This window comes from Lucilia sericata, unplaced genomic scaffold (assembly GCF_015586225.1).
Source record: "Lucilia sericata isolate MDLA Ls3-8-SP2 unplaced genomic scaffold, ASM1558622v1 Contig002105F_arrow, whole genome shotgun sequence".
Classification (NCBI taxonomy): Eukaryota; Metazoa; Arthropoda; class Insecta; order Diptera; family Calliphoridae; genus Lucilia; species Lucilia sericata.
Window position 1 is genome coordinate 1973 of NW_023995955.1, and position 27440 is coordinate 29412.

A 27440-nucleotide genomic window follows, 5' to 3' on the forward strand; every position below is an offset into this window, starting at 1 on the left:
CAAAACTAAAAAAATCTTCCAAAATAAAAATTGTAATGCCTTCTTTGGAAAAAAATAAAAAATCAATTTTTTCATATAAATGCGTTTAAAAAATTTAATGATATTTTACATAACTCTATTTGAAGTTAAGACACAACCTAATTTCAATATTAAAAGTTTAACCGACCGAAATATATATTTTCGACCAACTCTATTGAATATAATATATTCTTTGAAATCTTTTTTGTTTGCAGAGTTCGCGATACCCATCAAATAGCTGAAGCTCAACAAGAAAAAAACGCAAAATTACGTGAAGCCTTTAATATATCTGAATATTTTGTTGAGGGCTCTAGCTTTGATTCCGATCGTAAAGCAAAAGAAGATTTAGCCAAAAGCTTGGCTTTACAAAAAGAGCTGGACGCTCAACGTGAACAAGCCGCCGCTGCGGCGGCAAATGAAAGAGAATCATCTAAGCGTTATGCATTAGTGCGTACACCGTCCATTGAAAGAGATATTTCTTCAGGTGGCGTTGGTGGTGGTGATAATGATGATCATATAAATAAAAAGAAAAAAAAGAAAAGAATGCGTGAGAGGTAAGTTTTTAATAAATGAACATTTACATCCTAATACTATAAATTAATTTTGATTTTGATTTACTTTTCAGTTCTGCAAGTCCAGAACGAAGAAAAGATAAAAAGAAGAAGTCGAAGAAACGGAAAAAAGAAAGGTAAGCCTTAAGCAAATTATTGACACGTAGCATCTCGTAAATCTTAGGTTTTCTAGGTCACATTAAAAATTAGTTTTTCTGTTTTCATATTTTTCGTTGTTTTTTGATACAAAAGAAAATAAACCTAGCATTATAATTTCTGTATTTATTTATGTAGTTTTTAGTTTTTAATTATCCTTATTTAATCATTTTATTTAAAATTTTTGTTAAAATAACTTTAACTTTTTGATGACAAAAAATTGTTAAATGAATTCTTTCTTCTTTATCAATTGCTTCATATTTTTATTCTCTACTTTCTCTGCATTTTTTTCAATTTACGAAACAAAATCTAATCAAATATATCAAACTTAAATCAACAAAACAGGAATTCTTACGAAAAAGAAATTAAAAAGAAGAGAAAAGATTAACTAATTTATTTATTTGTATTTTTTACAAATTGAAAAGTATCATAAGTTATTTTTACATTTACAATAATTTATTATTAAATAAATATCGAAAAAATAAAAAGACACGTACAAAGTATATAAAAACGACGTCTTACGAGAATAAACTTTATAAATCAACCAAGTTGTAACTATAATATAATGATAAAACATTAAAAAAATATAAATATAAAAACGTCATTAATACTCTCTATATATTTCTCCCCAAAAATATTTATTAATTCATTATATCTTTATTATCTTATTATATACATTAAAAATTTATTATACATACAAATATTTTTTACAATGTTTAAAATTTTTAAATACGAAAATCCTTGGCTTAAACCATTTTAAACATTAAAAAAATGGGTAAGTATTCAACTTTATTTGCAAATCCATTTTTATACTTTAATTTCATACTACACATACATATATTTAGTTTCCAAACACATATTTTAGATATATTTTTATTTTTATATTAAACAGTCATGCTTATTATATTAAAACAGATTTTCCACATTAAACTTCCTATTGTAACATCTGGGCCTATAAAGAATGATCGCTAATTACACTACTCATTAAAAATATTTATTATTTAAAAAACTTTGCAATATTTCGTACACTGAAAATAATGTTTAAGTTTACGAAAAACATTTTTCGTAAATTTTAGCGATATAAACATAATAATATTAATTACATTATCATTAAATAAAACTATAACAACACAAAATTTAAGAAAATGTATAATATTATTTTCATTATTTTCACAACAGAAGAAAAAAATCGTGTAGATGGTAATTTGTTAACTAAAATCAGACAAATTATTTTAAAATTATCAGAAATGTTTGCATAAATTAATATTTCGTAAATTTTACGATATTTATTCTAAATTTACATTTTACAATTTATGTAATTTAATTTTTCTAATATTATTTTGCATTATACTAAAATATTTCGTACAATTTCGTATATATTACGAAACAATTTTATGGTGCAAAACAGCGAAAGATTCATACAATTTACGACATTTTTGAGGATTGAGGAGTGTAATTTTGTAGATTTTGATTTTACTCTCTAGTTGTAACTATTTACTGGCAAAATAAACTTAAAAATGTATTGTTGTCTAACCCTAAAATTTTTTGTAGTTTAAAAAGCTGAAAAATTTTCAAGTTCTGCCATTTAAAAAATTGCTTTTTTAGATGGTAAAAATTTTATAACTGAATTTTCGACCAGTTCCCTTAGCGCGAAGAGATTCAAATTTTGCACATATTAAGACAATATTGTGTGCGAAAATTCAAAATTAAGTTCGAAAATTCGAAGTAGTATGTTATTATGATTAAAAATTTTTGTTGAATTTTGGCTTATTAGGGTCATAACTTAAGGCAGCTGACTTTTATTTGTTTATTAAAAAAGTGCTTGGGTTGTGTCAAAATAAATTAATTTATTTTTATTCTAAAAAAAATTATATTTGTGTTTTCAAACCAAAAAAATTTAAAATTTACATTTATGAATTAAAATGTTCATAAAAAGTTTTCAAATAAGAAAACTCTGATGAAGAAGCATTAAAACATTGTCCTGCTGCAGATACAAGCTAAATGTAACGACGGTTTTATAGGTAATATTGTGAAATACACAAAAAATATTTCTTTCCAATGTTTGTTATTTTTCAATTTTAGAAATTTCATTAACCCAACTCTAGGCAACAAAAAAATATTGTGTTTGTTGCCGAAACGCTCTCACCTTACTTATTACATCATGGTCATAACTTTTATACAATTTTTAAAAATTTTCTAATCGGCCGTATCTATTCTACATAGAGTATAAATAAGAACGTCGAAAAAGTTTATCACATTTTCCCGAGCTTTAAAAAAGTGTCCGCGATAAATGCTTTAAAGTTTTCGATATTACTTTTTTATATAAGCATGTGTCTGATTGTCCCTCGACATTCACAAGGATTAAAGCAAATAACTATAAAAATATTTTTTTTTTTTACATTAAAAATTTATTATGTACTGTATTAACTGTATGTATGATAGGTTTATATAAATTTTCGCGTTTGTGACCAATTACAATTTTGGAAGTATTTTTGAAATTTTTTATTTTTTAAGCAAAAATAAGCCCATTTTTAATTAAACGGGCAAGTTATGTAAAAATTAATTAATGGCAAATATTTCCCAACAAATTGGTCTAATTTAGATTTATTACGTTTTTCTCAACACTTTTAACCATTTTGTAAAAATTCGAACCAAAAAATTATATTTTTGAAAAAAAAAAAATTAAAGAGAAAATTATATTTAAAAATGAATATTTTAATTAAACGGGCAAGTTATAGCGAAATAAATTGATTGTAAATATTTCCCAATATTATGGCCCAATTTCTGGTTTTTATATTTTTCTCAACACTTTAAACCAATTTGTTTTAATCGTAACTGAAGTCTCTAAAAAAATTCAGATATTTTTTTAAAATGTAAATTTTTAACTAAACGGGAAAGTTATCTTAAAACTAATTGATGGTAAATATTTTTTCTATATTTTTCTCAACACTTGAACCATATTTGTTTTATTCTTAATTAAAGTCTATAAACAAATTCAGATCATATTTTTTTAATAATGTCGATATAAACGGGCAAGATATATTAAAATAAATTGGTCGCAAATATTTTCCAACCTATTGGTCTAATTTTAATTTTTTATATTTTTATCGACACTAACCATTTTTATTTTATTCTTAATTAAGGTATATAAAGAAATTCAGATCATATTATTTTTAAATAACGTAAGTTTTTAACTGAACGGACAAGATACATATATTAAAATAATTTGATGGCAAATATTTCCCAACATATTTGTCTAATTTTGATTTTTTATATTTTTCTGAACACTTTATCCATTTTTGATTTATTCTTAATTAACGTCTATAAAAAAATTCAAATCATATTAGTTTTAATTTAAAACTTTTAAATAATGTCAATTTTTAACTAAACGGGCAATATATATGAAAATAATTTGATGGCAAATACATATTTCCCAATATTATGGCCCAATTTCTGGTTTTTATATTTTTCTCAACACTTTAACCATTTTTGTTTTATTCTTAATTTAAGTCTGTATAAACTTGCCAGGAATGGTGCGATGAGAGGGGAAGATGAAATCGACGCATTTACTGATATCTGTCTTACTACCTGTGAGCTACTGGTTCAGACTGAACTATATGAAGTGGCTTAAATAGGTCTCGAATATAACGACTACTGTAGAAGTTGTAATAATGAGGAGGAAGAGGAAACAATACCTCACCTTCTCTGCTATTGCCCATCATCTTGTTTGGATGAGTTATCTGGAATATGCTTAAAGAATATCCTAAACTTTGTAAGTCAAACCGGTTGGTTTAAATCTGGAAGTAGAGACTAATAATCAAATGAACTCCTACGACCACTAGAGTAAAACAACGGGACCGCAACTAGGTGGACCCATGTGAGCCACTCTTGATTGATTGAGTGGCTGCCCTTCTTACCTAAACCTAAGTCTGTATAAAAATTGGAACCAAAGAAAATATGAAAAATCAAAATTAGACCAATGTGTTGGGAAATATTTTTAGTTTTCTTCAACATTTTTAAACATTTTGTTTAATTCCTTACTGAAGTCTATATCGTTACCTGATATGGCGTAACAACCAAAAAATATTATGTTCGAAATTTGTCATAAAATAATCTGCTAAAATTTTGTGTAGAAGATGGTATCAAGGCGAATTCAGATAAAATGGTGGCAGTTCTGCAAAAACAAAATTTTCCATGTAATTTGTTTTTGCATTTGTTACGCACTGATTTTGCAAATGAAAAATTTTACTCCGGCAGATAAATTTGCAAAACTTAAGTTTGTGTCTAAATACCTCATATGGGTTTTGTTATAAAAAGAGTTCTGGAACAGAACTTAGTTAGTTAATCACGTTATTTACACAGTGTAAATATTAAACAATTTATTAAAATTTAATAAATCTGAAAATTTCACCATAACGTCGAAGACAGCTGTCGCCGGTCGGGTAAATATTTGTTTACAAAATGTTTGGTATTTTCAGATATTTTACATAAATTATTCAAAATACTAACGAAGTTTTTCTCTGTTTTAAGGGAATTTTTAAATATAAAAATGTAAACAATAACAAACTCTGACATCAGTGCGTGAATAAAAAAATAGTCAACTGATTGAAATAACACTCCTTGGATGGGATCGTCTAATGGACTCTGATAATAATACAAAGTAATTTAGAATGCAAAATATTATTTGGAAAAAAATAAAACATAAATATTTTGAATTTTATTTGAAACGAACACTATTTTAGAGAACCGTCACACAGTGATTCGTTTTCGTATATTCATTGGACAAAAATAGAAGGACTTATTGTAGGGTTTCGAAATTTGTTGTAAATAGTTATGATGAAATAGTTAAGAAAAATTCGAAGTTTAGAAAAAATTGGTCCAAGGATCCATATACTTCCCATATATCCTAAAATGGAAAATAGCGATATTTTGCACAAAGTTTGCAATAAAATTCTTAAACTTTCTAGTAATAATATATAAATAATCAGGATTCAATATGTTGGTTTTTTCATAATTTGGAGCAAGGACTCTTATAGCTGTCATATATCCTTTTTACTAAAAACGCGTTAAAATCTTTAAACCCTAAAATTTTTGTGTATAATTATGTTTTTGTGTATAATTATGTTTATCGTAAAGTGTACGAATAATATGTAATTGTATATACAACTATTCGAATTTTTTAATAATTGTCATTGCATGTGTTAATTCGCTATTTTTATGAAAAATATTTATTTTCAAGTGGTCAGAAACGCCAGAAAACTTTCGCAAAAACTTATTTTCTTAATAATTTCGTTTGTGCAAAAATATTGTAAAAATCATGCGATCAGCTTTTAGTATTATTTTGACATTTTGATTTTAATTAACACCAAAAATAAATCGTTGACATGCAGTTTTCTTCCAAGAATGAAAAAAATAATTTATAAATAGAGTTTCAATATATTTATTTATTTTACTCGATATTGTAAGCACAATTCAAACTTATATATTAATATGTATTAATAATTATTTTATATAAATGATAATTATTCCCTAACACAAATTTGAGTCTATTCTAAATATAATTGTTAATAATTACATGTTGGTGATAACAATGAATCACATAGTCTAAATATGATCCATTACAAAACTAGAAAATTGTTTAACGGACTTGAAAAAATGTCTTTCGCTATATGGTATAATAGCATTCCATAACCGAGCCACTCTCAAATGAAATGATCTTCTCATAACCAACAAATTAAAACTTGGTATTTTAAGTGATGATGTTCTAGCTTCCCATATATCCTAAAATGGAAAATAGCGATATTTTGCACAAAGTTTGCAATAAAATTCTCAAACTTTCTAGTAATAATATATAAATAATCAGGATTCAATATGTTGGTTTTTTCATAATTTGGAGCAAGGACTCTTATAGCTGTCATATATCCTTTTTACTAAAAACGCGTTAAAATCTTTAAACCCTAAAATTTTTGTGTATAATTATGTTTTTGTGTATAATTATGTTTATCGTAAAGTGTACGAATAATATGTAATTGTATATACAACTATTCGAATTTTTTAATAATTGTCATTGCATGTGTTAATTCGCTATTTTTATGAAAAATATTTATTTTCAAGTGGTCAGAAACGCCAGAAAACTTTCGCAAAAACTTATTTTCTTAATAATTTCGTTTGTGCAAAAATATTGTAAAAATCATGCGATCAGCTTTTAGTATTATTTTGACATTTTGATTTTAATTAACACCAAAAATAAATCGTTGACATGCAGTTTTCTTCCAAGAATGAAAAAAATAATTTATAAATAGAGTTTCAATATATTTATTTATTTTACTCGATATTGTAAGCACAATTCAAACTTATATATTAATATGTATTAATAATTATTTTATATAAATGATAATTATTCCCTAACACAAATTTGAGTCTATTCTAAATATAATTGTTAATAATTACATGTTGGTGATAACAATGAATCACATAGTCTAAATATGATCCATTACAAAACTAGAAAATTGTTTAACGGACTTGAAAAAATGTCTTTCGCTATATGGTATAATAGCATTCCATAACCGAGCCACTCTCAAATGAAATGATCTTCTCATAACCAACAAATTAAAACTTGGTATTTTAAGTGATGATGTTCTAGCCGAATTCAAAAAATCAAATCTTGATGCAAGATATGAAGGTGTGTTACATTTCATTGTTTTATAAAACAGTGTAAGTAACTATACTTTAACAAAATCATCAAAAGTACAACTTAAAAAATCAATTACATGCGCTGTTACATGATCATGAGATCCAAGATGATACACATATCTCTCAATACTATTAAAACATTTCTTCAATCTGCAAAAGTTATTATCGCTTGTTAAGGAATATATCTCAATATCATATAACATTAAGGGCATAAGCAGTGCGTGTGCGATTCTCTTCCTCACTTTAATTGGCAAATGGTAACTAAAATGAAAAAAAAAAAAAAAATAATAATAATAAAGCATTTATCTTCTATTACCTTGTTCCGATACATTTAAGCAATTTATGGATGAAAAACTGTTTTTATTTTATATGGGGGCTAGGGTCAAATATGGACCAAGCCCTATAAAATTTTGTGAATATATTTATATTTATATAATATTTGTTTGTGCTGAATTTCATCGCGATATTTGTGTTTATAAGTTAATTTTGGACAATTAAGTAATTTTCTGAAGGTGACTTTGTATGGGGGCTAGGGTCAAATGAACGTGATTTGGTATATTTTTTTCAATTTTTCCTAAAAATATGTTCACTAACATGCTGTTACAAAATTTAAGATTTTGCAAAATGTAGGAAAAAGTTGGTTCTGTTCTCAATTTCAGCCTTCAATAATGAGTAAAAAAATTTAAAATATTTACTAATTTACTAACTTTTTTAAAAAAGTTAAATAATAGTGTTTGTAACAATTAAAAGATCATATTCAAATCAATGTTGCAGATGATATTATTTTGGAAAAGAAAATATTGAAAAATCTCCTATGGTTAATTTGTGAGAAATATTTTAGTGTTTGCATTTAAAAAACATAAAAAACTTTTTTTTGGTTAAATATTACTAGATTTCAGAGCCCTCTAGTGACCGCAATTCGTATTACAAAAATATAATTTGTACTTTTTTAAGAAAGAAATTTTATAAGTTTTCAGAAAAATCTACAATTTTTAATTTTACTCTCGATCATATATTTGTCGGAACTAGTTCTATGGAGGCTTTAGAGAACAAATACAGGAACAGCTCTAAAAACACTTTCATTTTATTGATTTTTGTTTGACGCACTGAAGATTATTATATTCGCCTCGAAGGATTATTAAGTTAATAAAAATTATCGTTTATGAACCTAGCCCAGAATATATGTGTAACAGTGTTAAAAAATCTAAATTTACTCAGTTGTTTAATATGACTAACTACTGTTACAAGAATTGTCTGGAGTGGTAGCAGTAGTATTTGTCTTGTTTAGTAGTCGTAAATTTTTAAAACTACATACATATGTATGTATTGATTAATACTTATAATAAAATACAAAAATAATGAATATTACTTATTATATTACTATTGGATATTAGGCACACATTTTTAGATCTATCGGTCAAGAGCTCCGGACTTAGAGGGGGTCAAAGTTGGACATTTTGGTCATTCAGGGTTTTATTCAAATGAGTCTAACTTTTCACCTATTGGTCCCAGCAAAAATTTTCCAAAGAAGTTCAGATAGCTATTTCTTCATTGTTTTCAAAACAAAAAAAAAATGTTTTAAAGTTTTTGCTCAGTTGAAAGCTTATAAAATTTCCTTTAAGGACTTAATAGTCCTATAATAGGATGCGAGTTGGATATCTATAAAAAAAGTATTTTTTATTAGATATATTGGAGGTCAAAGGTTACCAATATCAGTTTTTTTTACAAATATCTCGCTTATTTTGATCTACGACTACATTTCTTTATAACAAACAAATAACAAAGTTATCAAGCGAGATATTGTAAAACTCTGCCGCAAACCCCTTATTTTCATTTATTTAAATTTCTATTCATATTCGTAAATTATGGGAAAAAACGGTATGTATTATATTCATTAATTATATTATATTAAAAGGAGAGAAATGTGGAAAGAATTTTGGATCTATTTTGTCGAACGTTACTGCATATATACATTAGAGATGTTAAAAAATATCGTTTTTGTTTGAATGGGTCTTTTTTTGTTCATTAGTCTCTAAAACTAACTGGCGTTTAATTTTTGTCCATTCGGATAACGAGAACCCGAAAATCGATTGATAAACTGTATACTCAGTTTTCCACTTACTGATCTTTTTTAATTTATAAAGGACATCAAATTGTTAAGGGTAAAAACATTTAATGAAATATATTGTTTTCATTTTCAAGTTGAAAAATGGTAAATAATGACCTTTTATTATTCCTTCAAATTTCTGTGAACTTCCAATATACATATATACATACGGGTATGGGTAATTTCGTGTCAAGTGATCTAACTCAAAAAATCGATTTAAATGGAATTTGCACCAAGGTTAGCACTATTGGATCAAGAACTGCCGGAGTTAAAGGGGCCAAAGTTGAAAATTTTCGTCATACAGGGTTTTTTCAAATGACTGTCCTAGCTAAAATAGTCCAAAGAAGTTTAGGTAACTATTTCTTCACAGTTTAAAAAAAAAAAAAAAAAAAAAAAATTATTTTAAATTTTTTTGAATTGTTTTTTCATCCAAAAAAATCTTATACAATTTCCTTTAAGGCTTTATAGTCGCTTAATGGGATGGGACACGAAATTGCCCATATATTTTTGTAAAGAATTGAATTTTTAAATTTATCATTTGTTTCTATTTTTTAGGATGAATAAAAGTAATTTTAATTTTGTTTGTCCTGATAAATAAATAAATAAAATTATCAATTTAATAAGGATAACATTTTAAAGGGATATTTCCATTTTTAGAGATCTACTTAATTTCACGTCCAGTAACACAGGGATACAAATATTTGAATAAATATAAAAAATATTATATCTTTAAAAGTTTATGTCCTTTAATTTTTTTTGCTATTGTAATAAGCAGAAAATTTAAAACTGAGTATACAGTTTTTGTATATAAGAACTTTACTTTCAGTTGTATTTGGTTTTGTTAAAGTCTTAAAAGTAATGTCCAATATTTTTTCACGTTGATTACCGTAATTGACAAGAAATTATTTGTTTGATATTGGAGTAATAATATAATTTTTTCTAGGGGCTAAAGTTTAGCCACTTTAAATTTTCAAAGGACATTATTTAAAATATTTCGTAATGAATAATAAAAACAAAAAATAGATTTGATTTCCGGAGATTGTACCCATATTGACGAAAATTATTCAATAAATATATTTAATAAATATAAATATATTTAGATTTTTTTAGTAATGAGTTTATTACTTTTCAATATAAGTGTTTGCTGGGTAATGGGTAACACGCGTTGTACGCGGCAACGCGTTATAGGTTTCTTTCAAAAAAAGTTGAAATTGTGTAGTTTTATTTAACAAGTTACATATTGTAGTTTGTAACGAGTCTGCTGCGAAAAGTTCAGCAACTTTCAACTTTTGACGCGTCGGCAGTTGATCAGGGTTGTATTTTGTTTTGTGTATAAACTAAAATGAAATAAATTTCTACAAAAATGGAAGAAAAATATTAAAAAATATACAATAACTTAAAATTTTGATTTTTAAAACAGTAATAGTCTTAAAAAACATTAAAAGAAAGATCAAAATGACGCGTGGTGTGTAACTTGCCGCTTATAAAGCGCGAAAAGTTTAAAGTTTTAGTTTGTATGAGAATATTTATTTTTGTTTACAAAAATTAACAACAATGTGAAAGTACAAATTTATTTATTCACTATTCATTTATATGTGTAAATTATATTTAGATAAAAGTTATTTATATAGAAGTGGTTAATAATATCAATTGTTTATTAATTCATTACATTCGATAACAAATATTACAACAAAACGTTTGTTCAAACTGTTGCAATAAAAATATTCAATTTCAAACATATATTACCATGCAACCATTAATATATATGATCAGAAACAAAGTATAACAAGTAGTCCGACTCTCATGTACACGAAATTCCACCTCCACATTTACGGGTGCTGTGTGAATTCAACACCTTGGTGAGAAATATTATTGTGTCAAAATACTTCAAATCTCTACTTATATTTTCGAATTAATAGCGGGTTCTACGCGATATTTCACCTATCCACATAAAAAGTAAATTTTTTTAAAATACTTTTACGAAATTTTTTCTTTAAAATTCCGTTTATTTTGAGCAAACTGAAAATTTTATTTTTTATTTATTATTGACATTTATTTTTTGTTGTGGTAGAATTTTAATTTAGAAGCAGAGTTACATTTTTTTGTATTGAAAATTCAAACAAATAAAATTTTATGAATTTTTATAAAACTCTGTATGTCTGGTGAAAATTTTAAATGCTCAAATACATGTACATTTTTGTTACTAATATCATACTAACACATGCTTAGAGTTAGGTACTACTGTCAAAGAGTCGGACTACTTGTTATACTTTGATCAGAAATATTGTCAAAATTATTGGTGTAAAATTTTAGGCATTTATCTCTAACAGATAAAAAGTTACAGATTTATGATCAGAAAATGACAAAAAAATCCCCACGGTACACTGCTTTGAAGCCGGTAATGAGCTTTAGAGTAACTTTCTGAAGGTTGGTAGGGTCAATTATAGACCGATCCACATAAAATTTGGTTAAGAGAATTTGGCTTGCAAGGAACCTACTTCAGTCGAATTTCATCGCTATACTCGTATTTTTATGCCAGTAATGAGCGTTAACAACATTTTCTCAAGGGGATCTTTTATGGCGGGTAGGGTCAATTATGGACCGATCCACATAAAATTTGGTTAAGAGATTTTGGCTAGTAAGACACTTATGTCAAATTTCATCGCTATACTCGCATTTTTAAGCCAGTAATGAGCGTTAAAGTCATTTTCTAAAGGGGACCTTATATGGGGGGTAGGGTCAATTATGGACCGATCCTCATAAAATTTGGTAGGGAGATTTTGGCTCATATGAAACTTATTTATGTTGAATTTCATCGTTAAAACATTTATGATCGTTAAGACAATTTTTCGGGATGGCTATCGGAAAACGTGGATCTTTATAGCCCATTTTCAATACCAAACAAACCTTACCTATAGAAAATATTTGTGGATAATTTCAACCCTCTAGCTCATTCCGTTCGGACTCTATCGTGTTTTCAACAGACAGACGGACGGGTCTATGACCAACATTTCGATGTGTTACAAACGGAATGACAAAATCAATATTCCTTCCATCTTTTTTGATGGAGGGTATAAGAACATTAAAATGGCAGCTAACTCTCAGCTTAAATCGTAATCTATGTTATAATTAGTGTGCATGATATGTTGGATTACGCATACATTGCACTCTAAAGGTGGAAGTACACAACACGCGTTGTACGCGGCAACGCGTTATAGGTTTCTGTTGAAAAAAGTTGAAATTGTGTAGTTTTATTTAACAAGTTACACATTGTAGTTTGTAACGCGTCTGCTGCGAAAAGTTCAGCAACTTTCAACTTTTGACGCGTCGGCATTTGATCAGGGTTGTATTTTGTTTTGTGTAGAAACTAAAATAAAACAACAACAATGGAAGAAAAATATTAAAAAATATACAATAACTTAAAATTTTGATTTTTAAAACATTAAAAGAAAGATCAAAATGACGCGTGGTGTGTAACTTGCCGCTTATAAAGCGGGAAAAGTTTAAAGTTTTAGTTTGTGTGAGAATATTTATTTTTGTTTACAAAAATTAACAGCAATGTGAAAGTACAAAATGTATCAGAATACATCATACCCTACAACGTTGCGAGTAAACTGCAATAAGTTATACATTAGTTTTTAATGTATAAGTTACTTTTAAGAGATTGATGTCTGATTAAGTGTATAAATACAATATTGCGGCTGCGGAGACGGTTATTTTTTATATTGAGTTTTGACAACTTAAATTGCAGAAGAAACCCGCAACAAATTAAAATTTATTTTAATTTGTTTACGAATTTTCTCTCTTTTACATTTATTGTTACCATGCTATTCATACTTTCTATGAACAAAAACCATGTGTTGAATAAATATACTATGAAATACAAAAACAAAAAACATTTAATTTATATTTTCTCTTGAAACCAGAAAACACATTCGCATCCATAATCTTTGAATACAAAGCAAAGAAAATTATTCGAAACCGGTTCTTAAAAAGTGAAAAAACTGGTTATTCGATATTCGAAAAATCAACATTTAGAAAAAAACCGACACTGGTAATGCAGAAAATTTTCGAGTCTATCGAATAAACACTCAAATTGATTAGAATGAATTAAGCAATGATTTTATTCATAAAACAAAATGTACAAATTTGATTTATTTAAAAGCAAATTTGAACTCTTTTGCTGAAACATTTTTAAACATTTAAATAAAAATACACAAAAATACAATAATTTTTAAGGTGTGAATATTTGTCAATCACCCATTGCAGTTCTCTGTTAGATACTGAAAATTTAAGTAGGCTTCAAATTAAAATCAAATTTTGGTACTGTGCAAAAAATCGTTCCTAGTTTATTATATAATGTAAATAAATTGCGTTAGTCGAAGTAATCTGTAAAAAAAGTTTATGGTTATTGGTAAAAACCGAAAAGAAAATAATTTTAATTTAAAAATTATTGTACGTTTTAAAAATGTTAATAAATGTAAAAAATTTGATACCCGGGGAATTTCAAAAATTTTCGAACAGGTTTTAGACCTTACCCTTTCCGATTTTGATGAAACTTGGCACACACTTTATCTGTATAAATACGAAGTTTAAAGTTCCCCAAAATTATCAACAAGCATTAAATTTGACATCGTGTATTTTCTAAACTATTTATCCGATCTTAATCGATTTAGTCCCTTGCTAAAGCCTATGTCTTGTAGTTTGACAATATTTTATTTAAAATAGCATAGTTTTAACATAAGGATAATGATATCAAAAAACGTCCTTAAGTCAAGGATATATCAAAAAAGGTACCTTCCATTTTCTTTATTCCTTCTCATAAGATTGTTTATAGTGTACTCAACAATTGATAAAAAATTCAGAATGGGAGGAAATCTCAAGTAAATCAACTTTTAGTAAAATTATCTACATTATTTCCATAGACATGCATCATAGTGCCAAAACAAAATAAAATGAAAATGGTATGATTACACTGTGTTACAAAAGTGAAGAAGAAAAATGCAGGGGTTCTTATATACCAATTCCATTTCGTTATAGTCCATAGAGTACGAATATATTTTTCCCTTCGTTAACTTACTTTTTAAAAGCAAAAGATGTGGAAAATAGCCTTTTTTGAAGTTTTAACTTTGAAAAATCATAGTTAGTTAGTTAGTTAGTTAGTTAGTTAGTTAGTTAGTTAGTTAGTTAGTTAGTTAGTTAGTTAGTTAGTTAGTTAGTTAGTTAGTTAGTTAGTTAGTTAGTTAGTTAGTTAGTTAGTTTGAAAGGAGGATGTATATACATCAAATCCGAAGAAATACACCTAGGCCTCTATCGGGCCTGTTGTGCGCTCCTTAACCAGTGCCTCAGGTGGGAATCGAACCCACCACCTCCGGTCTACCAGACTAGAACACTAACCACTAACCTACCGGAGGCCACTTGAAAAATCATAAGTTTGGTAGTTTTCAACCGATTTTCAAATCTGATATTTTGTTTTAAGGATACAAGTCTTGTCTTTTAATCCAAAATTTATGGTCAAATGTCTGATGTCAAATGCCGTTTAAGTAAAAAAACTCAAACTTTTTTCATTATCATCATGCTCTACTTTAGCAATGAGGCAGTAAGTTCACCTTTTATTACCTTCGTAAAGAATCACATAAAGGATGTTTTCCAAAACTTGTCATTTCAAAATAACGTAGAAAAATTGGATGATTTATCCTAAGTTTTCTCATGTACAGTGTCTGTCATAAGTATTCGAATTTAGGTAAATTATGAAAAGAAACCAAATTTAATAATATATTTTGTGTGCAAAAAAAAAAATAATAAATTAATTTGTTATATTGTCTAGACAGTCCTTAGATTTGATATCACGCTTTTTAAAACTTGAAAAATTTACATTTACTTAAATTAAATTAGCTTTTTTTTTAAAAAAAAAGTCCATAAAATGGCGATTTTTTGTAATTTTTTTCCAGAGATAAAACCAAAATTTGATATTGGGATTTACCCTTGGAGTATCTAAAAATTTTATTTTTTGTTACAAGAATCTGTATTTATACGATCCAAGATATATTATTGATATCATTATTCTGTCGCTAATTCAATATATTGGAACTTAAGTCCATTTTCATAACACTAGGGTCAAAAATTTTCGGGGAAAGTTTTCTTGTATATATTCTTTTAGATATCAGCTTTTATATATTTTAAGTTTTCAATGTATTGTGGAAGTGTACAACTCCAAAACATGCCTCGAAGAAACACCATTCAATATGGTAGTATCATTATTTTTATATACCAATGACCTCCAGGCTGCATGCCACTATATCATTATGGTCTAACTCAAAAATATCGATATCTGTTTAAATATTGATTACTATGATCAAACATAAGCGTGAAAGTTACGAATAGTAAAAACTGAAATCTACTGTATAGGATGACGTTTTGTAAAGGCATGTTTTGGAATTGTATACCGATATAATGTATTGAAAATACATGGGAAGATATTGAGTGTTAAAGTATGAACTTTTATGAAGTAATTTTTTTTTTTTAATTTTGAAAAAAGTTTTCATGCATAGATATACGAACTAATTATGAAAAACTATATATATATGCATAATCATTCAAATGGACTCTAGTTTCATGTATTTATTTACTTTTCTATGCGCGAGAGTTTTTTTAAATTTGCAATATCTCCCGATTTTGATCCAACGTTTCAAAACGGAGTATGCCACTAGATTCTACGATCGAAAATTAAGTTCACGTGTTTCGCCGTTTTTCTGTGTCTTTTTGAAAGTTGAAATTTTACGTACAGTGTAATTAATAAATAAACAAACTGATATGTAGTTATAAAGAATGTATATTTCTTTACTAAAAATTAGGTGAAATTTGAAACATAATACATACATTTTTTCAGCTAGATTTATGAGAGTGATTTCTGTTTAAAATATTTGGGATAGTTAAACATAAATTAGCATGGCTTTATAATTCACATCCATACCTTTAGATTAGTATGTATAAATTAAAATGCAAATTATTGCAATGAAATAGGTATTACGTGGATATATTTTAAAACCAATATTAAAAAGTAAATATGTATTATTAACAATATTGGACATTTATTTAAGAGTTATTAAAATTCATAATTCGATTATGATAGATATTTTCTAATATAGTAAAAATTTCTTATATATTTAAAATCTGTATGGCCTAATACAAAAATATTTATAAAGTTTCTTATATCAATATTTTTCTAAGAGCATATAATTTAAGCAAAGATGTAATATAATTCTAATAATTTAAACAAAATTCTATTTGTAGTAAATCGAGGAAATCAAAGAAATTGCGTAAACGTAAAAATAGCGGTTCGGAAAGTAATGTTGAAAATGATAAAGATAGTATTGTTGATGACTCGGACTCAGATAGTGAAGCTGATAAAAGGAAAAGTCATAAAAAATCTAAAAAGGATAAGGTGAGTTCCTGAATTTGTTTCTTATAAAAAAACAACATACTAAAAATTATACATGAAAATTATAAAAAGAAATTTAAAGCATGCACCCTTTTTAAAAAATTAATAAATAAAATATTGAACTTTTTTATTACCATCTGTTTGTAAATCCATCAAAATTATATTAAATATCAAAATTAATTAAATACCATAATACCATTTCTTTTTCTCTTGCTTGATTTATTTTCTTTCACTCCTCCAATGAATTTGTTTTAATGATGAAACATATTTTTTATAAAATAAAATAAAAAACATTTATTTCTTGTTTTTTTTTTTTCTCGAAAAGAAGGTAATCATTTCATTTAAATTTTATTAAGTCTATTTTTATTTGAATTGTCTTAAATATTTGCTCTGTTCTTGTACTTGTTAGATATATATATCTTTTAGCCAGAATTTGATGGAAATAATTTTTATTTTCACAATCATTAACATATTAATTAAACTTACGTCCATTATCTCAATGTCTGGTTATATTTTATCGTAAGGTTAAATTGACAGTTTTCATAGAAAATATATTTTAACCGCAGAATATCTACAGGTTAAACGATAACCGGAGGTGGAGTTAACGGGGCTTAGTCTGTTTTTATTTGAATTGACTTAAATGTTTCTATTCCCAGCAAAAGTGATGACGAAGTGGTTCGATTTAGGTGAAACATGCATAATTTTAACATTAGCGTGTCATTGGAGATCATGTGTTTATGCGAAAATTTTGAATAATTGAACGATGATTCGAAAACGATGTTTCATTGGTTCAAGCTATTTGTTTTGTATGTATGTTTGGAAGATATTTAAAATATTTTTAAGGAAAATATTATAATAAATATGGGAAAATACATAAAATAATATTAATAATCAAAAATATTTCTAATAACATAAATTTTCTTTGATTAAATCAACAATCTGAATTAATTTTTGAAGTTTTAAAGAAATTTTTTAACTGCGAAATAGGTTGAATTTAGGAAGGCGTTTAGAATGAGTTGTATTAGCACTGTTATTAAAGAAGTCATGAAGCATGCTTTCACTTTGCAGTACTGCAAAATTTTTTTGCTGGGTTCTTGTACTTGTTAGATATACATATATGGGCGTTTCCACTTCTAAAATCGACATATTTTAAATTTATATGACCCAAATTCGCACTGCTAACTTTTGTAATGATCGTTATGACAATATTGTCTAAACAATTGTTAAGACAACTTTGTCTTGACAACAAACATCATTTTATTGTAAATTTTGTATAAAATTTTGTTTTTATGCAATTAAAATAGATTTTTAACATAAGTTTTAGTAAAATTAGTGTTTATTTACAAAATTTGCATTTAATATTAATTGTTTTTATAAAATATATAGAATTATTTCAGTAAAATTATCTGTGAGTTGTAGTGATAAAATCAGTATTTTGTTACCCCTATGCATTAACATAAACAAAAAATTGACAATTGTTCTGCCGATATTTGGTTAAGTGTTGTGATAAATATTTGTCTAATATAGACACGTGATAAGAGTTCAATATTCGCCTTTGCCAAATCTTATATACCCTTTCACCATAGTGTGCTTAAAATAAGTTTTATTTTGTAACATTTCAATTTATTTCGTATTTTCCAACTCTACCGTTATTTTAGCAATAACAAAACACAACAACAAAGCGCTTTTCTCTTTTATTGATGAAATTTTCAGAGGTTGTCTCAGATTTTTGCTCATATCTCCGCTATATATAAGGATCTATACTTTATAGGGTCGGAAAATTATATTGTGGAAATTACAAACGGAATAACAAAGTTAACATATAAATAGTATAGTTTTTTTATTAAATTAAAAATATTTTAAAGAGACAAAAATGAACAAGTTTTATAAATTATTTGCATTGAAAAACGTCTAATGAAAAAAAAAAACTTTTTAAAATTTTGTATGATTGCAAAATTTAATTGGGGACGCGACGCTCTAATTAAGGTATGGCCGTAAGATTTTTTTGCAACTGGCAACCAATTAGGGGTACAAGTAGTAGACGACAATAAAAGTTCATGTTAAAACAAATAATAAGATGTACGGCATAAATTAATAACATAATGAATACTGAATACAAATTTTAATGTATTATGGACACTACATACCATTCATATAAAACTGACTTCAATTCTCATATTGCTCAATAGTGTCATAACTTAAAATTCGTATTTTTTCAACTAATTAGTTAGTTTGAAAGGAGGCCACTACTACTACAAAACAACTAACAACTACAAATAGTTTTATATGTTTATAATTAACTTTTATGTATTATTTCCAGAGAGAATTTGCTGAATAAGCGGAAATAGTTATTTATTTAATATTTCATTATACATTGAATTAGAAAAGTTAATGTTAAAATCGTATGTCCTATTTATTTTCAAGCAGTAACTCAAAAATAATGTTTTTTTTTTAAATTCTGTATAAAATCTATCAATCTTACTAGTAAAGGAACAAGTAATTATTTATGTATGTTTGTAAGAGCATTATTTAGAAAAATAGTTGTTATATTTTGTTTATTTTTGACATTCTTACAAAGAATTATGACAAAGAATAATTATTATAAAGAAAAATTTTGTTTATATACAAAAAACAAAAAAAAAAAACAATCCTTGGCGCTTCATTTTAAATAGGATAGCTTTCGAAAGGCTCTCTTGTAGTTTTGTAAGTACTTTTATTTTAGTCTTGATTCTTTGTTTATTTTTTTAATTTAAATTCATCAAAAATATTAAATATTATTTAACAAATTTTATTTTCTAAAGAATATAAGTAAATTTTTTAGAGATTTTTTAATATAATAAAATCATTTATTATAACAATTTTAACGATTCACCAAATATTTCTCAATAGTTTTTAAAAGTATACATTCTTTAAAAATCATCTTTATTAACTGAATGATTGTAATTAATAATAATAATAATAATAATAGGAATATATTTAATAATAATATTGTTATATTTAAACATGTTTTATATCCTTTTGTTTATATTATTTAGAAAAAACGTGAAAAGAAAAGTAAGAAAAAGGAAAGATCCTCTTCGCCAGACAAATCAAGATCAAGGTAGGTTTGTGTTTTTTATTGTTAAATTATTTTAAATACAATTAATTATTCTTTCTAAAGATCCCCTGTAGATAAACTTACAGAAATTAAGAAGGAATCATTAAAATATGAAACTACAATCGAAAAGACGTCGTCTAGCAATCCGTTTAGAAGTCGTTCAACAGAGAAATCCCATAAACAAAAAGAGACTCAAAGAAGTTATTACGAATCCTCACAAGAGAATAGCAACAGACGAAGTCACACTCGAAAAGATAAAGATTTAAGCAAATGCCGAAGTCACAGTCGTACTGACAAAGACTTATCCAGACGGCACAGTCGCGGACGTGTTGAAAAAGAATCAAGACATGATCGTCGTCGTGAGGACATTCGATATTCTAGTATGAAACGTGCAAATAGCCCTTCAGATTGTACAAATCGTGAACGCAATGAAATAGATTACAGTAGTAATGGTAAAATTGATGAAAATCGTAGATCTCGATCACGTCAAAGAACTAGGCGTGTTGATATGGCTGAATGTTTAAGAGACCTTAAACGCAAATACTCTGAAGAACGTTTATCAAGAAAGAGGGATAGTCGTAGCATAGAAAAACGCAAAAAATTGTCATGTTCATCTTCACCATCACGTTCAAGAAAAAGTCGAGATAATAAGTCTTATTCTAGAACTTCGCATAGAGTATGTTACCAATCTAGAACACGTTCTAGAACGCCAAGACACAAATCACCAGACGACGAAAAATGTGAAGTAAGAAATGATAAATCCAGATCAAGATCATCTATAAATGTAAATGTGCATAATAAATCATTAACTCCCCCGCCACTAACATCTAAGATGGTTGATTCAAAAGGCCCGGAGAAAACTAATTATAATTTGAATAATCAAGGAAAATCTAACAAAGATTCGTCTACATCAAGCCTTAAAGATACGAAAAATTATGGTCGATCTAGAACTACTTCATCCTCGTCATCAAATTCGGCATCCTCAACAGATACGGAATCATCTAGGTCAAGGACCCCTTCACCTATAAAAGAACAATTAGAAAAACCTTCTGTATCAAGGAACATTGAAATACATAAATTGCCATCTCGAAAAACAAAATCACCAAGTGTTAGAAGAACACCTTCACCAACTGCAACAAGATCCATGTCCAGATCTAAGTCTAAAAAGCTCGTAAGTGAAAAGAGCACTACAGAAAAACAAAGTCGCAACTCTAGATCACAAGAATCGTATGAAAAATCAAAAGAAATGCCAGAAGAGCATATAAAACTTACATCTAGAACTCCACCCCCTTCCAAAGTAGAGAAAAAGGCGTCGAGTCCCAGATCTTCAAGGGATTCGTCTGAATTAAGTTATTCTCCCGCTAGACGTAATCCGGAACGATATCGTGATATTTTAGAAAATGCTAAAAATCAAAAAACAGAGAAACGCAAACCAGCTGATAAGGACGCAGCCAAACCATCAAAGCTAAGTGAAGAACGTGAAAAAGACCGTAAAGACAAAGGAGGAAGAAGTGATAGGAATACAGCGAAGCCGGTAGTACGCTTGCAGTCCCAAAGCGAAGACGAGAGTGATGCCACAGAACGAAATGCAGAAAAAATATTAGATGAATTTCAGGAATCTAAACGTGAACGAGAACTAAAGGATTTAAAAATGTTGGAACAACTTAAAACTGGAATAGCGGCCAAAGCCAAGGAAAAAATTAAGACAATTGAAAAAATGGCAGCTTTCACTTCGACAAGCTCATCTTCAAATACCGGCGGAGAAGTAAGTGATAAATCTTATAAACGTACAATACGTAACTCGCTTAATGATTTTTTGGCTGCAAATAATGTGGCCCCCGCCGTGGTGGCTACTTGTTCTTCAACTGCTCATAGCAGCATACAGAACTCACCACCCGGAGCTATTTATCCACAAACTCTTGAAGAAATTAAAAAAGAACAGGAGACTATCCTACCATTAAACGAAACTTCCAGTTACATAGAAAACAATAACAGTAACAGTAATAAGGACAATGAAACGCAGGCTAATTGCAAAAAGTCCCCCGTGGCTGCAAATGGTCATGCGATGCTTTTGAGTCCAAGAGCAAGTCCACTACGTAATAATGTTAATGTAATAAATAAAGACAGAGATCGTAAACGTGAACGTGACCATCGTGAACGTGAACGAGAAAAAGATAGGGATATAAAACCTACTAGAGAAAATAATAATTTTATCAAAGAAAGACATATGGAAAGAAGACAAAGATCATCACCAAATATTTATATTACTGGTGGAGGTAGTGGTTGCGTCGGTGGCGGAGGTGTGGATGTTGGTAATGGTGGTAATAGACGTAATAACAGCAATTTACACCATATAAATCACAGACAGCAACGTTTAAATGTTAATTTTTTGGGCAATACTGGTAGTGTTGGTGCACATCATCATCACCATCCACATCCGCATCATCATCACCCAAATCATCAAATAATAAACAACCATCATAATACTACGTCCTCCTCTTCTACTTATATTGCTAATAACTCTTCTACTAATCCTCATAATTTAATGTGTAACCATGCTAACAACTCCACTAATATTTTATTTAATCGTCCTAGTCGTATTAACAATACACCTCTTATAACCGCAACCCAATTTAACAATCAAATGCTAAGTAAACAATCAAATAGTATTTTAGTAAATCGTCGCGATCATCGTACCGCCTTAAATTTGGGTTTGAGTGGAACACCCTGTACTAATTTTTCCAATAGTAATTTGTTATTAACAAAAGCCAATACTAACCCACATCATTTTCATGCTGCGGCTGTAGGCCATGGCATTGGCGGTGGTCATCATCATCATCATCACCACCATCATCATCATCACAGTCAGAATTCAAGTACGAACAGTGGTGGTATAAATCCAACTACTCAAATAACAGATCGTATATTAATGGCTGCTTCGATAGCGGCAGCACAACGTCACAGTTTAGGTGTTGTACACTCCGCTGCATCGAGTGCGGCTGCAGTGGCTGCTGCTAATAATTTAAATTTTCTACAACAACAAAATAAAGCCAAACTTGTTATTAAGCCATTTAAAATTAATGATTCACAGCCTCTAGTTGCCGCGTTAGCAGATTCGTCATTGGTGGATGCCATTGTATCAAAAGTATCAACGGCGACGGTAGCTGCTGCCGAGAGTGCTGCTAGACGTAGTAGAAGTCGTTCGAGACGTAGTCGCAGTCGCAATCGTCGTGAAGATAAAACAAGTGATGCCTGTAGGAGTAATAGCGCTGGGGGAGGTGGTGAACGAGAAGAAACTCGTCGACGTTCAACTAGTCATTCGAGGTCATCGTAAGTTTTTGTTGTGTATTAAAATTAAATAAAAAATCTAATGTTATAATTTTTACAGAAGATCCTCATCATCTAGCCGTAGTAGAAGTCGTAGTCACAGTCGTCGAAGCTCACGATCGCATTCTTCACAATCCAGTTCGTCTTCACGAAGTTCATCGCGTAGTTCATCTAGGTAATTTAAAAATCAAGTTTTTTACTATAGTGTCTATCGGCCATACCTAAATAAAAGCGTTGACTCAACGTAAATAAAATATAAATTTTATTTAGGTAAGTTCAGTCGCTTTTGATGTTACGGCCATAAATCCTGAATGTTTTACTTTCATGTTTTCACAAGTAAAGTAAAAGAAGTAAAACTCTCTCAGTATTTGATAAAAGTCCGGGAACAGAAAAAAAAATACTAAATCTATGTATTTTAAATAGGGAAATGAAAATTGATCATCTCCTTAGCATTTTTAAGAAGGCGTCATTATAAAAATAATTTGAAAAAAAAAAAATAGTGGACATGATCTAGGACTATTTCCTCTAAATTTCATCGAAATCAGACTACGGCTTCAAATTGCTCTAATAAAGACAAACGGCTTTAATTTATTTCCAATATTAATATATATCATAGTGTTTTTAAATTTTTGAAAATTCAAGAAAATTCCAAAATGTTTAAAGCTGAAGTTTGATTTTAATAAAATTTGGTGGGTAAATACTCTAAATACATATATGGATTATGACCACTATTTTTTTCAAATTGTATTCATAATTATGACCTATGAAACTATCTGAAATTATGGATAGATAGACATTGCTCTATGACCACTATTTTTTTTTTTTCAAATTGTATTCATAATTATGACCTGTGAAACTATCTGAAATTATGGATAGACAAACATTGCACTATGAGCCGTATTAATATATGTATATCATAGTGTTTTTAAATTTTTGCAAATACAAAAATGGCTCCAAAATGTTTAAAACTGAAATTTGATTTTAATAAAATATGTTGGGAATATACTCTAAATCAGTGTTGCCCATACACACACTGTTACACATTCATTTGTATTGGTAAAGCAGCAGAGAACAAAATGTAACCCAAAATAAAACTGTACTAATAAAATGACTGCTTACTAAAAAGTATATTCTAACTGTCAAATTGATATTATGGATTTTGACAGACAGCGTACATTAAAGTTCATATATAAAAAACTATCAGCTGTGCTCTCTCATTCACCTACATAAATTCGGCTTTTTAAAAATTTTGTTGTTGTATTTCTGTGCTCTCTCATTCACCTACATAAATTCGGCTTTTTAAAAATTTTGTTGTTGTATTTCTGTGTGGATTTTAAAAAAGTTGCGTACAGATCTTACTTCGACAAATGGTGATCAGCAACTGAGTTGATTTTGTTTTGCAAGTTGAGAGATAATCAACTAGCACATGCTCAAATAAGAAAATACACAAGTAAGCTTATAGTGTAGGTGAGTCAACGCAACGTCAGCAGAATATTCTTGCCCTATCTCGCGTGATAGGGAATAGTGATTTTGGGCACCATTGCTCTAAATACATATCGTCACCTGAAATGCAAAAGGGCGTAACAACACTTTTCAAAATTTTATAGGAGAGACAAAAAACTAAATAAAATTAAAACTATTGTTGTAAAAATGATATTATCTTACATGTATTATATCTTAACATCAATAATCCCCTTTCAATAAACATAAATCTGCCGCCAGATATTTCTATTATGTTGTTTTTTAAGACTTTCTGGCGGATAGAAATGACTAATTTGTAGTTACGCCCTTTTGAATTCCATGTTAATAATGTCGGTGTTTTTGACAATAGAGTTCTAAAAATATGCGAATACATGTATTTTGATGCAGTGGACCATTTTCTCTCAAAAAGTCGATTTTCAATTTTTGGGTTGTTACGCCTTTTTGAATTTCAGGTGACGATATATGGGTTATGACCACTATATAATTTTTTCAAATTGTATTCATAATTATGACCTGTGAAACTATCTGAAATTATGGGACATTTTTCGAAACATGTAGCAGAAAGGGAAAAAGGGGAAAAACTAGCACTTTATACTCTAAGAGCGGGTTTTTGAGATGCCAATCAAATGCACTTTACACTTTTGCATTTCGTGCTTAAGTTTAAACCACCTCCATTGGGCGCTTAAACTTGCAAATAAAATTAACTAATTGAGTACTCAAAAACATCTTTCGAGGATTAATTTTAATTTAATCGCTAATCTTTTACCTAAAGATTGGCTCTAAGTGAACGAAATAAGATAATCAAAAATATTTTCTTATGAAATGCATACATATTTCTCCAGGTTATTTAAGCATCATATACATACATATGTCATTATAAAGGCCTAATCTTCTTCTTTCTAAATCCATTGGGAAACTAAAAGTCGGTTGAGATTCAACTAAGCTACTGACTTATAAGTGCTTAAATGTACATAAACCCGGTTTTTTACCCGTACCTCAAGATTTTGGAGGTGTTTGGCAAATTTCAAAAAAATATTCTTCTTGTACATGGAAACATCTCTCAGAAAAATGCTATCACTTCCCAGTTATTTATTTTTGTCGCATAGTATAATTTATTGACAATTTTTTTATATTTATATTCGGAAAAAATGTTTTGGTTAAAACCTGCTAGTTCTGGTGCAGAACATGATGTAACCATAACCAGATAGAATCAGTAGAAAGAGTTGTAATTTTTCTGCTTGTTGAGTTAAACAAAAAAACTGCAAAATATCCAAATAAAAAACCACGCAAAAAATGTGAAATGTTTCTTGAATGACACAACCCAGCAAGCAGCACTCCACTTTCGTATTGATTTTTAATGGCTTTACGATTTTATATAATCTTCACAGCAATAAATAATATGAATAATGTAAAAATCTTAAGAATGCAATGTACAATATTTTCGAATATAATAACTTTGATATTTTTATATTATTGATGTATGTTCTAATAAAGCATCTCAGTGTATTGCATAATTATGTTTTCTAAATTGCAGCAGTAGTTTTGGTTCTTCGCGTTCTGGTACCCGTTCTCCTTCAATACCTCGACGTCGTGGGTCTCCTAGTTTCCTGGATCGTCGCCGTATTACTAGGTAAAATTATGTAGAACTGTTGTAAGATTAATATAAAAGAACATATATTTTTATCCTTAATTTTATTAATTTGTTTATTATTTTTTATTGTAGCAGATATTCATCAAATCGTGATCGAAGACATTAATTATTCAATGATTTATTATCAATATGATTTTGCTTATAATATGTTTTTTTATATTTTGAACCATGAAATTGCACAATGTTTTAGAGCAATTATGAGTTTTAATTCATTATTATTTGTATAATTAATAAATAAAATATGCAGTATATTTAAAAATTATTTTTTATTTTATTTGTACACAAAAATACTTTTTCTTTTTTAATTTGCTGTAGATTTTGAGTTATGTTCTCTTTTTAGTTATGTTGGTAAGTTTCGTTCAATTTTTATTTCTTTGGAATCCTAATGACTGCAATTTAAAAATTAAATAATTGAATTTTAATAAAACCATTTTCTTTTTTAAATTAGCGCCCGGAAACGTCCTATACCATATCATCGCAAATTACCATCCGATGTTTCCAGCTGCTACTGTTCCAGTTGCTGTAGTCGTGATAGTTCTCCCCGATCCCGTTCACCTTCGCGCGATAGCCGAAGTCCTTCAAGAAATTTTTAATATTGATGTCACTATTCAGTCAGAGGCGATTTTCTTTAAATGCTTATCATTAAAAAACTCTTAAATTAAATTGTTTAAAAAACTCTTAAGTCGCAATTAATAATCACTAAATTTAAGTTTTTGAAAAATTATTGCCCTTGTCATTTCAATTATAATACTTATTATACTTTGCATTTAATTGTGTAAAACTAATTATTTATGTAAATTTAAAATTTTAACTTAATTATTCAATTATTAAATAATTATTGATACTTTATAAAATACTCCTATTTTAGTGCAATAATTTTATTCTAATTTTAATGTATTTATATTTTTATAAAATTT

At 28.0% G+C, this 27440-nt stretch overlaps 1 protein-coding gene across 1 annotated transcript; it reads left to right on the forward strand.

Moving 5' to 3' along the window:
• Positions 1-233: 233 nt before the first annotated feature.
• Positions 234-26782, forward strand: LOC119613395 (serine/arginine repetitive matrix protein 2-like; the record flags this gene model as incomplete). Its single annotated transcript, XM_037969427.1, has 8 exons — positions 234-572; positions 644-706; positions 16819-16969; positions 20002-20066; positions 20127-23393; positions 23452-23565; positions 26407-26502; positions 26596-26782. Coding segments are annotated over 8 exons (4129 nt in total), but the record flags the coding sequence as incomplete, so codon positions are not given.
• Positions 26783-27440: the final 658 nt, after the last annotated feature.